The 19,596-nt window shown below is 38.6% G+C and overlaps 1 protein-coding gene across 6 annotated transcripts in view; it reads left to right on the top strand.

Annotated features, from left to right (window-relative positions):
- The window catches only part of LOC149539565 (Thioredoxin superfamily protein), a 34,662-nt gene extending 19,300 nt beyond the window's left edge, over positions 1-15,362 (top strand). For all 6 annotated transcript variants that reach the window (XM_089800800.1, XM_089800799.1, XM_089800801.1 and 3 more), the window contains exon 5: positions 14,885-15,362. In XM_089800800.1, coding sequence (XP_089656926.1) covers positions 14,885-15,104 — 220 coding nt within the window. In that variant the 3' untranslated portion in view covers positions 15,105-15,362. The remainder of the gene's footprint in view (positions 1-14,884) is intronic.
- The last annotated feature ends 4,234 nt before the right edge of the window (positions 15,363-19,596 follow it).

Below are 19,596 nucleotides of genomic sequence, written 5' to 3'. Positions count from 1 at the left end.
GGATGGTCCCAAACATTTAATTCTGCACTTGTAACTTTCGTTAAGGCAACTCGGCCCCTTATACCTTGGCATTCACAATTAACACTTTTTGGGGACATCAGGTCCCACAGCACCTTTTTTAGTGGATGGCAAGGGATATCAACTAACAAATATGAAAATATTAAAAATATAGAAATCTCAAATATCCATATGATATGGAATTCACCATATTTATTATATCAACTGTAGTATATTACATTAGAGCTGAACTGAGGAAAAAAAATAGTAGTCATCATCTAAATTTTCATTGTCAACGTGCATATAAATAGAAGGCCAAGGGGCAATGACTGCGAAATGTCAAAATGTAGAAAATCTTGAAAACATTGTATTCTATAATTAGGGTACAATTTTTTATTGGGCATTTTATTAACTCAGCAACCATGCCCTTCTCTGTCAGGAAATCACTTCTAGATTTTGTTGTAATCCCTTTAATGCTTTAGAGTTTAGACAACTGACAACTGGGGTATTAGTATAGTTTGGTAATGCAATATCGTTGCCAATAAAAAGCCACTTTAACCATACATAAGTTACAGCTGTATGCAGGAGAAACATCTGATATGATACAGGGAAATATTGTAACTGAGTTTATGGACCTTTTTTCTGCAAAAATGTAGAATGTTTTGGTTTCAATTTTTAGCCATTTTGAGATTATATTCACATCCATTTCATTGGTATCAAGTCAATTGTGAGAATAACAGTTTAGACCAAGTAGTGGTGTATGGACATGGCTTTAAAAGGGGTGATCAACAGTTCATTGTATCATTCTTCCTTAAAGAGGTTGAGCCATGTTACATTGTTTAGTATCCTCAAATTGACAACAAACTCATTTGAGAACATTTGACTTGAAAAACAATTTTTGAGCTTTATCTGCAGGACAATGCTTATTTATTTTCATTCAAATCTTATGAGTGAAACAGATAAAGAGTCATGAAATATAGTCCTGAAAAAGAGCACCAAAGATTACCTAGAGAGTAGAACCTAGTAGAATGTTGATGAAACTGGGTTCTACTCTCTAGGAAATAGTTTGCCACTTGGTTCTACTCTCTAGGAATATGGCAACAGGAAATATATTCCAAAGAGCAGCAGAAATTCAGAATCTTCATAACCAACAAGGCCAAACACCATTCAACTCCATCCAACCTTTTCTCTATCAACATATCAACCACAGTCCGTGATTTCTATTTGCAAATGATCTTTTTCCATCCTATGGAACATCCTCTCTCCACAACACAAAGAATAGCCAGGCCCTCCATAAGTTTATTAGTATGTTGCCCATTGTATAATGAAAAAACAAACGCAACACTACTAATAGTGTCCCTGCCAATGCCTCTGATCCCTGCATGTCCAAGATCCCTCCTGGAAGAACCATCTGTATTTCTCTCTGAAACTCCATCAGGAGGAGTCCACTGACCCTCTTCTTGGTTTGATGTGGCCTTTCACCCATAGAAGAGCCAAAACCACAATCAACAAGATTCAAATTCCTACTAGTAGTCAAATCATTGGGATCCACTGCATCTGAAAGATCACATTTGCATTGGTTGTCTCCTAAATCCTGCTGATCATCTTTTGGCACAAAAGAGCCCCCATTATCTTTGAGTCCCAAAAGATCCTTTGTAGTACGTAATAAAGTAATATTGTAATTCAAACTAGTTAAGCTTTGTGGGGTTTGGGTAATTAGGAAGTGAGGGAATGTGTCAGTTGGTTTTCCCAACCAACTGACCTTTATATAAGAACTTTGGAATATAGATGATGTACTCATGTTTTTGGTATCAATAAAGAATAACATTCTCTCATCATTTTGGTATTTTGGTACAATTAATGAATGCTCTATTGGTATGAGTGAATCTCTAGTATATTATGTGAAATTGTGTTATATTATTCTATATTTTGTGCCTGGTAACCATTCTACATTTTGGCACCATTGCCTAAGTTTGAACTTTGAGGTCGCCGGCGAGGCAGGATGAAGTAATGGGAAGACCCTTCCTACCACGTATACAAGTAACGAACAGTGACAGTGAAGAGGAGGAAATAACCAAAGAAGATCAGTTGACACGTGATCTAGTGACAGTCTACGTCTTGGGAAGTTTCTGTCAACAAGTATGTGCAAAGGGAAGCTCGTGGGACAGCGGTCCTGGAGAGCACAGTACGAGATGAACTTTCGGTATCACCAACGGTGTACGATCTACTTAGACAGATCCCTTGACTGTTGGCAAGAAACTTGGTATGTGTGGAGGAAGAAAGAGTGGAAACAGAAAGAGAATGAAGAAGGCAACAAGTGCTTTACACATGAACGCGAATTGGAGGAGCATGATAATTCACGTAAGGAAAATAGACACTAAATCAATTCATGTCCCCAAACAAATATCCAAGGCGGGTGCCAGAGGAAGAAATTGAGGAGGAAGTCACACTAAGGATGTTATGCTTCCAACAACAGGAGAAAAGATGTCATCATTTAAGGGGACAAGGGGACCACTCTGAATCCAAGAAGGATTGATCAAAAATATAATCGAAGGAATAGCCAATTTGGCTATCTCTGAGACACTTGGAAGGAAGGCAGGGTGCAGAAATACTGAAAACCCTGCATGTAGAGATCTTGAAACCCCTACATGTAGAGAGCATTAGTAGGAACAAAACTCCAGCCTAGGAGGAGGAGATACTGTTGGGACAAGAATCTGTCCTGTTAGGAGGGAGCATCTCGATAGGAGGGAAAAACAATAGAAGAATGGCAATGCACAAACAAAAACTCCTTAGATTCACGAGGGACGGCTTAGAGGACCTCGCACGTCATTGCAAAATATGCATAACCATATGGCAAGCAAACAGAGAGAATGATGCAAATGAATGGCTAAAAGCATTTCTAGCCACACTAAGGGTATAGCCATTGACTAGTATACAGATTTGGAGGCAGGCAAGAATAATACATGGAATAATCTCCGTGTAGCCTTTGAAGAATAATTCAAACTCCTTTGGGGCAATGATGAAATAGTGACAGAGGCCTATAATACAAGGCAAGGGAAGAATGAAGTAGCTAGAGCGTGTAGTAGGAGGTTGAAGGAATCGATACGAAAGCTTGACAACAAGCTTGCGGATGGATTGAAGAAAAGGTGGTTTATTAAAGGGTTGACGCCTTCCCTAAGAAAAAAGATGAAAATAGTTACACCCTCATCCGTCGTTGATGCGTGTACTTGTGCAATGGATATAGAAAGTGAGAACAAAACCTCCAAGGCTAAGAGGCACGAAAGCGGGAGTGAAAGCTCAAAAGAAAGTGGGGAATAATCCAAGACCATCCAAGCTCTGAGGAGGGATATGATGTGATTAATGAAGGAGGTAGCAGGAAGTAAGGAAGAGGAAAGAGAAGAGAAGGGAGGGAACTATGGCGCACAAATTGCAAAAAGGAGGGCCATACAAAAGGGACATGCCCACAAAAAGCATTTTGTGAGATCTTTCAGGAGTTGGGACATGCAATCAAAGATTGTCCCTACAATCTAGAAGCACAGAACGTGCAAGTATTCTTCACCCAGGGAGAACAATCCACACCACCCTCCACCCCTCCACGAAAAACAAATTCAAAAGCCCCACCCAGAGGTTACATAAATAATAGACGGGGGAATAATAATAACAGTAATAACAACTATAATAACACACCTTGAAGAGCAACCCCTATGATTCTAAGGGAAGACCTATGATCGCATGTAGGCGGTGCAATGAATGGGGACATTATGCAAGAGATTGTCAGAATGGAGGAGGACAGAACGGAGGAATGCTATGTAAATGGTGCAGACCAGGCAATCATGAGGATGCGAATTGCCCCAGGCAAAAAGGAGTGAGCATGCTGGATATTGCAGAACCAAAACAAGAAGTCCTTGCTATCACAAGAATGCAAGCTAGGAAACTTGCTTACTCGAATGCTGCTACGGAAAAGGAAAGATTTCATGAAGCAAGAAAAGACATTCAAGACAACTTGACAACAATAGGGAAGGCAAGTACGAATAAGCTTCCTACTAACTGACTTGGACCAAGCATCATGAAATAAATTCTGGAGACCACTATTCCTGTGAAAATTGCCAAATTCTTGGAAACACTACGTCAACTACATGTAGCATTAACACAATGAATAAGCATCAAAGGGATACTCCCTAAAGAGGAGAAGAAAGAAGAAACACAAGCATGAAAGGAGAACACTCTATTCACTATAAGGATAGGGAGGACTCTAGTAGTGGTTGAAATGGAAATAATCGGGTATAAACTATCGAATACTATTATCGATGGAGGATTTGGCATAAATGTCTTATCGGAGGAAACATGGAAGGCAATAGGGAAACCCACACTTTGGCCACCCACATTCCAACTAGTGGGTGCAAACTAGCATGGAATCAAGCCAATAGGAACCCTGATGGGGCAAAAGGTGGTAATCGGTACACAACAATTCTTCCTGGATTTTGTGGTGATGGTCTTAGAAAAGAAAGGGTATGATGTGTTGTTGGGAAGAGGATAGCTAGTAACAACAAAGGTCACCAATAATTGGAAGAGAAATAACTTGTCCATAGAGGTAGACAACAGAAAGCATACAATAGACCTACGGGACAAGTCTGTGAGTTAGGACCTAGCCCTAGATTCTAAGTCAGAGGGTGAAGATAGAGAAATGGGTGGACCCAGATGGAGTACTCCAGCTGGGGGAGTGCTCGAAAGATGAGACAAGCTCTCTTAATGGTCTATTTCATTGGCAAATGGGAGTCTATGAAGTATTTCAGCCAGGTGCAATATGTTGCAAATCCAAGAAGTCAAACTAGAGGAAGGATATCCTGAGGACTATAAGGAATGCAGGGAGGGTGCGATTGTTATCAACAATAAACTAGTACATATATTTGAGGAGAAAGTAGAATACAAGCAGGCCAAGGTACAAACTATAAACCTTGGTGAAAACGATCAACCCAAGGAGATTCTTATAGGGGATGATTGGGACCTAGTGTTGAAGGTGACAACTTTTAAATTTTTCCTGGAGTATAAGGACATCTTTGCTTGGATGTACAAGGATTTGAAAGGAGTGCCTCTGGAGTTGTGTGTCCATCGGATACCACTAGTATTTGGAGCAAGACTAGTACACAAACGTCCCTACTGAATGAATAAGAACTATGCAACAAAACTTCAAGAAGAAATCACAAAAATGCTTGAGCCCAGGATAATATTTAAAGTACAAACGAGTGAGTTGGTATCTCCTATAGTCATATCATTGAAGGACGACAACCAAATCTAGATGTGCCGACTTCAGATGCCTAAATGCGGTAATTATAAAAGATCCTTTTCCAATTCCCTTCACGGATAGTAATCCTGGAAGAGGTAGCCAACCATGAAATGTACTCCTTCATGGACGGATTTTTAGGATATAGTCAAATCAGCATTGTCGAGGAGGATAAGCTAATGACTACATTTATTGTTGAAGATGGGGTGTATGCCTATAATAGAATGTCGTTTGGGCTGTACAATGCACCAGTTATGTTTCAAAGAATCATACTACATATATTTGACAATATGTCGATAGGGAATTTCAGAGTCTTTATGGATGATTGGTCCATCTATAGTGGGAAGGAGAATCATCTCAAAGTCATTTGTGAATGCATGGATCGATGCCGAAGAGCAAGGCTAGCCTTGAACCCGAAGAAATGCAGATTTATGGTCCCACAAAGTAGACTTCTTGGTCATATAGTATGCAAGGAAGGATTGAAAACAGATCCTAACAAGATTAGGGTCATTTTAGATATGGAAGCTTCATCAGATGTAACTGGTTTCATTTTAGATATGGAAGCTTCATTAGATGTAACTGGTATCAAGTCCTTGGGACATGTAGGGTACTGCAGGAGGTTTTTAAAAGGATTTGTCGAAGTATCTTTACCCTTAGAAAAACTAACCAGGAAAGGAGAATGGTTTTGCTAGGGGCAAGAACAGGAAGATGCTATAGTTGTATGAGCACCTAGAGAAATAGACTTCCTCATATGGACTCCCTTTGCCACCGCCGCTGTTGTATAAATTTGGAAGTAGGGGGAACATTGGGGGCATAATAGAAGAAGAGGAAGGCAAAAATACAATAAAAATAGGCGCTCATGTACTCAAAAAGTGGTACGGGCAACTCTCTCTCACTCGACAGGTGGCAAGAAGAAATGGGTTGGGAAATGGTTGGAGCACACAACCAATTCAAGCGGCTTGAGGATTGGTGTGTTATCTCAAAATGGCAAAGTTAAGCATTGGGAACCCAAGCAAAGGACAAATTATTGATTCAAAAAGCAAAAACATAGTGTTGCAAGCTAAGCGGTTGGGGAAAAAGATGGTGAGTCACAAGGGCAAAACGATAGAAAAGATTATTGCTGCCAACATTACTTTTGAAAGTTTCATGGGGAGTGAGTGTTGTACTTGGTGGGAGCATGCAGAGGACACCCATCCTTTGAAGGAGGCGCAATGGAATGCATAGGTATCTTTGACTTTTTGAACCTGTACCATGCACTATGGTGGCTGGCTATGACAAAAAAACCAATAAATCAGTGGTCCAGTACTTTTAGCAAACCATAACAATTTCCTACACGACCAAGGAGATAAGTAAGGTTTTTGGAATTCCCCATCAAGGACAAGAGTTGATGAAAACCCTAATGACCACGGAGGGAAAAAAGCATTGGTTGGGATTAATGTGCAAGAATGATCTCATGAAGTAGGAATGGGAAGGCATTGTGAAGAACTATAGGGGCCTCAAGAAGGTGTTCACAGCCAACAAAGAATGGTGGTGCATTGTCGATTTGGTCAAAAGCAAACTCACAACCGACAACTGCACATCAAATATTGCTCTATGGATGTTACTATGGTTGAGGGATTGCATAGGGGACAATTCCTCTCTGAAAGACTACAAGAATTCATGGAACTGAAGCATAAGGCATTTTACATGCCATGTCATGCCATAGCCTTATTTTTGGAAGCAGTTTGCACTTAGTTGGTAGCCGAGCATAGAGGGACATTGGTTCCGGCAAATAGTGTGGAACCCTACAAGCCGGCAATGACATATTGGGTGGACTTGGACACCTGCAGAGGAGGTGGAGGAGAACCTCGGAAAAAGAAACTGAAATAGGCGGCGATGTAGGTAGCATTTGTTGAGGATTCAAGTTAGGAGGAGACTGGAGAGGACAGTTTTGAAGAAGGGGAAAGTAGTACAGACACATGTTCAGACTCCAAGGAGGCAGAAATTTGTTTGAGTCACTTGAAAGGCACACTTGGGGATATCACCTTACCACCTATAGGAGGACCATTGCCTACAAAGGTTACCCGAGTATGCCCAAATTCACCAACCTAACCTAAGCACGCTAGGGGATGGTGCAGTGGCCAACAGGCGTACGAACGAAGGTGTCCAAGGAGGTGCCCATGCAGAGGAAGGGGCCCATGGAAGTATCGATATGACAGAGGGTGAGGATGACTGTACCTTGGACAAGGGCAAGGTGAATGCACAGGAGGGGAAGGCGGTCAGCACCAGCAACACATCCTGCAATGGGGGCCCATGAGACTTTCCCTTCCCACAGTAGTGCAACTGTTCCCGTCAGATCAACAACCCTGCACTAAGGTGATAGACCTTAGATGCTAGAAACAATGTGCACACAAGGTGAGGTTGCAAACACTGTTAGGTACAAAAGTGGTCCATCTTGTTGCTTTTGTGGTGTGACCCATAGGCCAAATAGACATTCCAAAGGAGGAGTAGGCGGGAGACACTATAGCTGCGTAGGATATGCCGATTGAGGACACAATTTTGGAGGAGGCTGATAAAATGCTTGAGGAAGAAGGGATGGTCTCTCCACCTTCCCCCACTTCTTTGGAAATAGAGGATGAAGATCCCACGAAAATACAGAGTGAGAGAGCAAGACCGACTGAGACATTTTCCTTCACAGACAAAGCTACAATGTTCCTGAAAGAGTTACAAGCTATGGAGCATTCCAACAAAGAAATGATCACGCAGGCTAAAAATCAGAATATGGGGACCATAGTCAGGGTGGCTGAATCATTGGTAGCATTTATGCAGCAAGGCTGTCATACAAACAGGGAGTTGCTTCAGCAGAGTGGGTATGATTAGGAGGAAATAGTTACAGAATGGATAAAACGATACACTATACCTCTAGCTTAGGAACAACCACCTCTTATACAGACACCTGTAGACATGGAAATTGCATTTCATAGGACATACTTAGAGCTCTATCAAGGAAAGAATTTGGCACAATGGTTGGCTAAGGAGTGGGAGATTGAAAAGGTCACTTTGGCAGAACAGTGGAAGGCAGAAAAGGCAGCTCCGGAAGGAAACTGGAACATAGAAAAGGCTGCCTTGGAAGACAAAATCACAACAGCAGAAACAAAGAAGATGAATGCTTTACGGGTTTTATAGGGAGTTTAGGCCGAACATAAAGCAACAGAATGAGATCTTCAATGACAACGTGGAACCTCGAGTATAGGGATGTCTTTCCAACCCTATTCTTGAATTCCAATTTTTTTTTTCTAGTTTGTTGGGTAGTCGTCTGGAAGAACTTTTTTGGGGGGATAAATGTAGTACGTAATAAAGTAATATTGTAGTTTGAACTAGTTAAGCTTTGTGGGGTTTGGGTAGTTAGGAAGTGAGGGAATGCTTTTCCCAACCAACCAACCTTTATATAAAAACTTTGGAATATAGATGATGTACTCATGTTTTTGGTATCAATAAAGAATAATGTTCTCTTGCCATTTTGGTATTTTGGCACAATTAATGAATGCTCTATTGGTACAAGTGAGTCTCTGGTGTATTATGTGAATCTGTGTTATATTGTTCTATACTTTGTGCTTGGTAACCATTCTACATCCTTCAATAACTTTTAAGCCAAAGATGCCAGATAATGAGAGTAGGGCCACTCATCCAAGCAACTTGGAGGAAGCAGTTTCTAGCTAGAGTTCTAACTAGACTTTCCCAAAAATCAATCAAAGAAGATGAGTGAACACGCGAGTGATTCAATGCTTCCCACCAAAGCTGACATATCTATTTAAAGAAAGGACACCAAAAGAGGAGATGAGAAGTACATAATACAAACCAAAGGACCCTGAAAGCCTCTCTTTTGTAGATTCTCCCAAGTAAGATGTCTATTTTCAATCACCAACCATAAGAAGTTATACTTGGGCCAAGAAAAGTTGTTCCACACTTGTTTCCACCAAGGAATACCAACCCTCCCATATAACTGTCTATCCAACACCATGTATCCCGAAGCAACATAAAATTTTCCCTTTGGATTAGGACCCCAAGCCAAAGCATCTTTCCCTTTAAGGAAGTTGCATAATCTACCAGCCAAAATTTTAGCTAGTTCTTGGTGATCCTCATCAACCTCCCAAGGAGGCCATTCCTGAGAATTCTTTCAGTGATTCATCTCCACTTGACCCATAACTTGAACATCTTTAAAATCCTCCAGTTCACTTCAACTAGCTACAATCAAGCAATTATAGAGGGATTGTAGATGCAGAGACATGTCTACAATAGGGGGGTAGCCATCCCAAGAATCATACTAGAATGGAGTGTCAAAGCCATTGTTGCAAATCCTAAAAAGGTCCTCTTTAATGGGAGTTTCTCTTTAATGGGAGTTTCTCCTTTTTTTGAGTGTATTCAATATCATAGAACCCTTCCCCATGAGGCAACACCAAGGCACATCCAAATTGTTCACCCCCTTGAGATATACTTGCAAGAAAGAATTCAAGCCCAATCTTGATTGTGACAACAAGTGCACCATTGCTAACATAGCTTTGTTTCTTAAACTTGAGCAGTCATACTTGTAGGCCTAAGCCCAAGCCCTCGCTTCTGCTTCAGCTTGGAAATAGTATCCCACCTAACTAGACTCCACTTTGAAGAAAGCGAAATGCTTTCCTTAAGAAATTGTTAGGAAAGGGCATCAAACTCCTTAATAAAGCTAGGAGGCACCTGCACAAGGCGTTTGTAAATAGGAAAAGCCTACACCACCAACTTTAAAAGAGTCACTCTCCTTGCACATAAAAGCCATCGAAAAGTCCAATGGTCAACCCTCCTAAGAATTTATCTAGGTTCTCTTGCTAATACTCCCTAAGCTGAGATCCCATGACAATGGGAATCCCAAGATAGTCCAGAGAAAGAGAGCCAATTTGAAACCTAAGAATGTGAGCAATCCTACTTTGGATAAGGCGACCACTTTTGAAGAAAAATTTAGAAGACTTGTTCTCATTAATGTTTTGACTAGAAGCTGCCAAGTAAGTGCCCAAAGCTCTTTCAAAATTCTTTTCTTCAATAACTTTGGCCATGCCAATCAAGGCATTATCATCAACAAATTGAAGGTGAGAGTGAGGGGGCATACTATTGTACCAACTCTATCTTTGAATCAAACCTTGTTCGATTCGGGACTTGATAAGTTTTCCCAACCCTTATTGCCATAATAAAAAATAGGGAGATAAAGGATCTTCATGCCTCAGTCCATTGGAAGCTCCAAATAACTCAAAAGGCTCACCATTATTAAGAACTGAAAAGGAAGAAGTAACAACTCATGATCCAATTTGCCTATTCACTCCGACATCTGAAAGCTAAAAGAATTATCTATAAAAATGTCCATTTGTCCTATCATAAGCCTTGGTCACATCAAGATTTATCAGCATGGCTTTCTTCTTTGAGGCCACTGTAGAATGGATAGCCTCAATAGCTATCACAATCCCATTCAAAATTTATTTCCAACAACGATTTCACCTTGCTCTTTTGAAATCAAAGAATAAAACCAAGGCTTGAGCTTTTTTGTGATAGCTTAGTGATTATCTTATAAGCCACATTGCAAAGAGCAGTGGGTCTAAAATTATAGAGGTAATTAGCTCCCTCTTTTCTATGAATAAGAGCTAGAAAAGTAGCATTCATGGCTCTTAACATTTGTTTATTTCTTTGACTACTTCACTACCTCTAAAAGGTCTAGTTAGATAATGTCACATAACTCTTGAAAAATTCTATTGGAAAGCCATCAGGACCTAGGATTTACCTTTTTCATTTGAAACGCAACCCCTTCCAATTCTAAAAGCAAGATGGGTTGGATGAGAGCTGCATTCATCTCATTAGAAGCTAGGAAGGAATACAATCCAAAACAAATTAAACCAGCCATCCATAGTAAACAAGGCAAAACAAATTGAGAAGCTTTTTGAGAAATCTCTCCCAGAGAGGAGGATGGGGCCATCATTGGACATGACAGATGTAATTAGATTGCCATTTCTTCTGGCTTTATTGAAGTTACAAAAAAAATAGTATTCTTATCTCCTTCCCGAGGCCAATAGATTTGAGACTTTTGTTTCCCAATGCGAAGCTCCTATCCTATAGCTTCAATAACTATTTCCTTCTGCTTCAATCTGAAGTAAGAGCTTGGACGACCAGTTTGTTAAAGTGGAGGTTGCCAAAGCATTGCCTATTGAACTTGAGCTTATATTTCAAATACCACAATCTTTTAGCGAAGGAATACATAGCGTTACCAAAAGAAGGGCACCCTTTATGCCACCAATACTTCTTTAAGTCCTAAAGAGAATGATCCCTTAAAAGGTAACCACGTAAGTTGGAACCTAAAAGAGGGGTTCCAAAAAGCTTTGAAAGAGATAGAAAAGAATTTGATCGACCAGTGAACTAAACCTTTCTATCCAAGATCTCTGAATTGGTATTCCAACTTTCCCCAATTAAAAAACAAGAGACTGGGAACCTATCAAGCCTCTCTGAGGTAGCATTAGTTTTTTCCTTCTGTTGTTCCAACTAAAAATGCTATAATTTGGCTTCACATTGGTCAAATTCAAAAGATCCATATTGTCTCATAGAAGATGGGCAAAAGGGTCAAGCTTGGCTATGTCTCCTTTATTTTCCTCCAAGCTAGAAACAACATCATAGTCACTAGCCACAATTCAAGGGAGAAAGGTAACAAGGAAATGAACGTATCTAATATGATACAGAAGTTGTGCTTTTCCCAATAGGTCAATATGAGCATAAATTAATAGTGAAAGACATGATTTTCGAGATTCCAAGATAGAAACCAACATTGGAATAAAAGAATGATTCAAGATCCACCAATAAGGGACAACCCTCCTAGGATAAAAAAACAAGCCACAACACTAGAGTTTCCATGGGCTCAGAAAAAAGCCTTGAGGCCATATTCGAGGAGCTCTATCCAACATACCTTTTACAATTTATTTAGTCGCTTGAATAAAGGAAATATCAGAAGAATGAGTACCAATCAACTCATGAATAGCCTTTTGTGTAAGGATACTATTCATACCCCTCACATTCTAGGAAATGACAATCATTTATGTGATTGGGTTACATGGTAGTCTATGGTCTTCATCGACCTAGATTCCACTGTGTCACCAATTAACTTCACTTTTAAGTTTTTTGTAATCTTTCTTTTCTCTCACCTGGGAAGGTTTCTCTAGATGCCCCTTTTTAAGGGGCTTCTGCTGCAGGCCCAAAGCATGTCAAACCCTACGGTTGCTGCCAGGATCCAAAGCCTCCTTTATCTAAGGAGAGTCTGGAGCATCCAATGCTACAACCTCCTTCACAGTGACAGTCTCATCTGGTTTGATACCAAGGGGTGGCGGAGGTAGTTCAGTGTCCAACTGATTGTCTTGTAGCTCTCTCAGAGATGAAATTAGATCCTTACTCTCTTTGCCCTCTACCAAAGCAACTCGCAGGGATCCGACACTAGACTATAACATAGTTGGCATCCCCTCTTCCTCAACTAGGTTCCACAAAGCATCAAACTGATTAAAGATCCAATCATATTCCTCAATGATTCTTTTTAATCCTATCCCCTTATTGTAAGGCCTATCCGGAATAAACCCCTCTTATCAACATTCTCATTTGACATAGGAGCCTTCCCTGTATTGGTCTTGGGAATAGAGTTGGAGGGAGCAAACACTGCACCAGCCGTTGAATTCAAATGAGGGCACTTTCTTTGCAAGTGCCCAAACTCAATATATTTTAATCTAAATGTGATGGTTTTATAATCTAGTTGTAGAATCCAAGAAGAGGATCAAAGGCATATTTCCAGAGTCAGACATGATTATTTGAATCAACTTCAACACAAGTACAGGTATAAGAAAATAACTTCCTATCTGAAATTTGTTGAGTGAAAACTCTCGGTTTTTCAAGCAGAAGAGTAATCGATTGTAGAATGTTGACAGTGCTACTCGGGATTTGAGCAGAAGCCTTGGAAGCCAAAACCAAACAGGGACCCTCGAAGGAAGTTCCTTTGCTGAGTTGAAACCCACATGCCAAGGTTTGCAAAAAAAGAGCAACCTGATTATAAAAATACGAACCACATCTAAACACCTTATTTCTGTCTGCTCTGCACAAAAACACAACCAGAAAATAATTTTAGCAGCCATTATTATCTTCATATCTCATTCTGGGTTCCAAACCCGTCAAGCCCAAGATTCTAAAACTGGCTAAGAAATGGAGATCCTCATAAATTTACAAATCAGAGTATGATTGCTCAAATATGTATAAAATCCCTTGTAACCGTCTTCGATGAAATCACCAAGACTGGACGATCATGGCATCGCTCCAAGCATCCATTCACTCTTAATTTTGGGAAAACCCTTTGTAAAAGACGAGCCTTCACCATTTGAAGTTTTCAACAAATGTGCCAAAGCATTTGCATTCACTGATGCGGATGGATCTGCAATATCCATAACCTCCTTGAAACCTCCAAAACTGGGAAAGCTACATGCCCCTCCAGAGGATCCCCAGCTCGAAAAAGCAACTCTCAAAACTAAGCACAGAGATCACACTTTCCAAACCCTATGGCCCAAAAGCCCACCAAAAAAGAGGAGAAACACACTCCACACAAAGCAAAGAGCAGAAACCCCAAAAGCCTCACCTCATAGCCAAGAGAGAGATCAGCAAACAAGATGGCTGCTTCAAAACAGAAATGACCCTGCCAAGACACTCCTCCAAACATCCAGCCGGCACCCCTGGCTCCTCCCACTCCGGCATGCTCCCCACCCAATCAACCCCTGATTGCTGGCCCCCACCAAAACAATCCCTGATTGCTGCATAAGAATGGAGAACAGAGGCTGTGGTATTACTCTAGCTTGTGCGGGAGCCCATAAGACCACCATGAAGCCATCCCACATGGCTAAGTCAAAAATTCAATCTCATATGAACATTGTGTGATTATATCTTAAGCTTCATATTAATATGATTAGTAATTTTATTTTTCTTGCAGTCCCTTTCCAGAATAAATAATTTGTTAAGCTAGTGAATGCTCCAATGCTTTTATGATTGTTTTGATTAGATAAAGTGGGAAGGGCCCAAACCCATAACAGGCTTTTAAGATTTTTGTTCCAATTTCCAGTTGATAGAAAATTGCATGTTGGCATAAATAGTTGGGGCTATTGAATTTGGGGACAAAAATGGAACTTGTTCTAATTTCTTCAACTGTGAAGATAATATTCTAGTCATTTCAAATTTCCCCTTTTCTCTTGGACAGCTCTACAGTAATAAAATTAAAACCATTCATAGTTATGGATGAGGTCTCCATATCATTTTGAATTTTGTAGTTACATTACTTGATGTTTTAGTGTACAGCTACTTTCTTGGGAGTGCCTTCACTGTTAAATGCTTGGGATGCTAGGAACAAATTATTTTGGTATCCATTTCCACGAATCTTGATATTTAAAAAGATTGTAAACAAATGTTTGCAGTCCTTTTTCATGGTTAAAGCAACTTAAATTGCAGGGTATAATATTTGAGGTGATTTTCTAATTTATCATGAATTTCGTTTTGTTACTTCTTGCTGGGAATTGACTAAATGATCTATATGTTGAGCAGGTGTTATGTTTGTAGGGATATCCTTCCTACCTTCTGCAATCTCAGTAATGAGTATCCAAACTCTGTATTTGTCTATGCTGATGTTGATGAGTGCCCAGAAGTGACAAAAGATGTTAGATACACACCAACATTTCGATTTTTTCGGGATGGAGATGTAGTAGATGAATTCTATGGTGCTGGACAACAAAGGCTACATGATCGAGCATGGTTGCATTTTTAATTTTTTAACAAAACACCTTTCTTTCAGTATATAAGCTTAAACAGCCATTGTTCGAGTGAACTGCTATTTGGGAAAGTTAAAATTCATTATTTGTATTCACTGTAAGCAATGTGCCTCCGAGAAAGGTATCTTCTAAAGCTGGCTATAATCACTTTCAACAGCTCAACGGCCAACTCTTCAATAATCAAATCAAGAGATTTGTAACTAGCAAATTTATCATGCAAGTTAAGCACATGTTTGAAGTTGTTGATGACTTAATACCAATGTATGCTCTATGTCTGCATCGAGAAGATTAGCATGCCATTTTTGAAGTAGGTTTTGTAAATCTACTCTAATATGTTTGAATTTGTCATCTTCATTCCAGAGTCGGGTATGCAATCTCTAACTTCGACAGTATTTTGGTGGTATTCAGTATAAAAATACGAGACATAGTTGTAGTCTTTTGAATTGACGATTTCTGATTGCTTGTCATTATCTAAGGTTGTTTAACTGTTGATGAACTTAATTGGACTAGCTGCAACAAGAGAGTGAACATTACTAATGATGGAGGAGCTGGAATTGTCAATGCAGTAAGTGCTTTGACTTACTGCAATGGCAGAATTTTGTGGGCTATATATTGTTCTTATCTTGATGAATAGATATACAAGGTTAAGAAAATAAAAAATCAGAAGCCAAGGAAATGCTTGCATGAAAGAACAAGTGAAGAAGTCCAATTTTCCCAAACACTACTTAATTACAATCCAGGGTGACCCAACAAGAACTGAACAAAGAGATGCACACACCTTGGGCAAAAGAAGTATTTGGAGGACTAGAACAAAAGCAGAGTTGTATTGAGAATTAGTTACAACAGATTACTACCATTAAGAAAGCAAAATGAACATTCCAAATGAGGAATGAAGCAAGTGGTAGATGAGTTTCCCTTTGGTAGCAACGGACAAATACCAGAGCATTTAGTTGTGTCACATCTGTTTCTTTTTTTGTTAGTTGGCAATTGTGTATTTTGTGCATTTGCGTAAATTCCTTCGATTATTTTGCACATTATTATACTCTTACTAGTGATGGCGTCACTATCGTGGGATACTTGATTGGGTTGAAAAAAGGACGGGACCCTCTATGAATATGGGATATATATATATATATTACTGAACCAGATAGTTGAGACGATGTATGTAGCGGGTTGCATCCAATTCCATTTTGTTAGTTTAATATCATCTGAACATTTGATCTTAAGCTATTCACAGTGGATAACACTATGGTATGACAAAAAGTAGGCAGGAAACCACCTATAAAGACTTGCACCAACCTCCTAAAATAACCTCTTATAGATACTTCTTACATCTTATGATAATGGATGGCTAATTTGGGCATTCATGGACCAATAAAGGAGTCTTTGTATAAATGCCCGTCATAGAAATTCATAATCACTCACAATTGTCATTTTTGTACTCACAAGTCTTGCGAAGTATCCAAGTACCTCAAAATAGGAGATTCCAAGTGGGACACCTAACTTTTATAGTATTTTGTCCTTTTCTTAGAAGATAAACTATAGTTTAAGTCTCTATACATGAGTTCTTTCACAACCATTGATTCAACAACTTCACCTTTTATGGGTAAATTACAAACAACATCAAGGGAACAATTAATTAAAGGATCTACAAGGTCAATTATCCCTAAGTCCCAACATTCTTCTACTTGGCATCATTTATTATATATTTCCTTGTAGGGATACATAAGAATAGAATCAAGTATAGTGATCAAGGCCTATGGCTATCTTACACCACGAGAGCTTACCCATGGTTATTGGCTTCATGAGAGAATTTACAAAATTATTGAGTACTCCATTTTCAACCTTTTCTCCCACAAAGTGTTATTAAACGTCAACATGCTTATGAGCATGATATATTGGACTTCTAGTCAAACGTATGACACCTTGACTATACATTCAATCCTCAGTGTCTTGCAGTCAAAACCAATAACATTATTAGATCTTTGTAACCAAAATGCTTACTTAGAGGGATGTGTATTAACCATATACTCTGTTTAAGTGGTAGACAATGCAAGTGTAGGTTGTCTTTTACTCATCCAACTCGTTGTACCTCCAAACAAAGTAAACACAACCACTAGTAGACTTTCGACTCTCCAAGTCACTTGCCATATTTATGTCAATCTATATGTCCAATGAGTTATCCATATCATTAGTGACATGATAAATTAGATAGTAATTGGAAGTACCTCACAAGCATAGTTACATCACCTTAGGGGACGAGGGGATGTTAGAACAAGGGGCAAGTTTTTGGGTGGGGGGAATGGAGGGGCCTCAATTTCGGGACATGGGGATGGTTGGGGGGGGGGGGGAGGGGGTGGAGCTCTAAATGCTATATACTAATCTTATGTAGCTTAAATGCTAGTTAGGAAAAGATGTATAAGACATAAAGAGGTTAAGTAGTAAATTATTAAATACTTGGTCATTGCATTGAGCAATGGATAATAAACATTGAACATTGAACATTGAAGTTTTCAATATCTAATTACTAGTTAGAAATTATAATATTTAATACTACTTAATGATAAAGTTTTAAATTACTGAATCAACAAATGGAAGAGTTCTATTATATCATATGATATCAAACATATTTGATCATAAAGATGATTACAATGAGTTAAAAAATGTAAGCATATCATTTTAAATAAATATAACTTTTTCATGTTGACATTTCTGAGATGCTTGGGCATTCTTGGAATGCTTGAGGGATGTTGTTGCATCCCCCACAACGTTTTAGGAATGCGGGGACAACCCCATGTTTCCGACAACGGGTTGAGCTTGTATTGGTACCACTAGGGATGCTAGAATGTTGTCCCCACATTCTTGTTTTGGGGATGTTGGGGGGTTTTTTCTTTTGTTGGGTGGGGGAGACGCGTCCTTAGGATACATTATGCACAAGCATCTAAATGCCTAGTTAACAAAAATCAATGCTCTTTATATGGGTTAGACGTAAACCTGCTTAGATCTCCCACTACTTGGGCTATACTAGGTTTGGTACAAACCATTGTATACATTAAATTATCAATGTCACTAGGGTAAGGAATATTAGACATCTCTTCAATGTCATCATTGAAATTAGGGCACATTATCAACCAAAAATTATTGGTTTACAAACTTGCACTTTAAACCTTTACAAAATGGTCTTATCATAATTTGACTCAACCAAAGCATATTATGAATTTGATCTATGCTAATTTCTATCCCGAGAATATATATAGAAACCTCTATGTCCTTCCTATCAAATATGCTGGAAAATTGAGCTTTTAGCTCTCTAATCACTGTCTTGCTATTTATAAAAATAGCGCTATCAACACACTAGACAACAAGAGCTCTTGGAGAGCTTAAATCCTTGCCTTGTGCATTGTGCAAAGGTGAGAGATATGAGATTTAGTCTCTTGTTTTAATTTGCTTTTATATTTTTTGTTTTATCTTTATTCTCTTCAGTTTAATTGAAGATTTCTTAAAGTGGAAGAATTGATTATGCATTTTACACTTGGTTTTAAATTGTATGAGTTCAATTTATAATTGAATTGATTTATTGTGAAGTCTGATTTACATTATTAAACACCAGATTTTATATGCTAGAAGAATTTGACTATAAAAATAGCCACTCACAATTCTTAGACTTTAAAAAATAGTAATGAGAGACTTAAAATGAAAGATTACTTCTATTTTAACTTAAAATGCTCTTTCTATTTTATTTAAGAATCTAAATATAGAAACATAACTTGGAAGAAATAAATTAGAAAATTAAACTACCACATAAGCACATATAAGCCTTCTAAGCACTTTTGATTTTGTACTTCCAATTCAAACTTCGTTCTTTAATTGAATTTATTAATTTCAATTTAAAATTTAAATATAATGTTAAAAAATTTCATTGGTATTTTTTTATTTCAGCTAATTTGAGATTTTACAAATAAAAAAAATTTGCAAATAAAAGAATATGAATACATTTCTTTAATATAAATATTACATAATATCTACAATATGAAGATTTCCTATTTTAATAAATATATTTTTAAAATTAAATTTTAGAAGCAAATTTCAATTTTAAGATTGGCTGAAACTTTTTTCCAATCAAAAAAATCTGAGTATGAATTAATTGCATTACAAATCTCATACAATAGACGCTCAAAGTGTAGGCAAGAAGTAAGAAGATAAATCGCTGTTAGTGCACATTTTGTAGTGGCTTTTGTAAATGTAGTTTCAAAATCATTTGTTTTAAATGTTTGTAACCATACACAAGCAATGACAAATAAGTAGCCCCAGCCTTGCCTTGCAACATCTTTCCAGCTTGTCTGCTTTCCATCTAAACCAACATTTTGATAAGATGAAACTACTTATGGGCCCTCTTAGCTTGTTTTCTTGGTTGGTATACTAGAAGAGTTGCTCTTGAGCTTCTTCAGCAAGGCCATGGCTCCCTTTTGTTTCATTTCCTCTCTTATC

The sequence above is a fragment of the Cupressus sempervirens genome, chromosome 9, assembly GCF_028749045.1.
Source record: "Cupressus sempervirens isolate cs-2001-9-10 chromosome 9, ASM2874904v1, whole genome shotgun sequence".
NCBI classification, from domain to species: Eukaryota; Viridiplantae; Streptophyta; class Pinopsida; order Cupressales; family Cupressaceae; genus Cupressus; species Cupressus sempervirens.
This window is presented reverse-complemented; position numbering and strand designations above follow the sequence as displayed.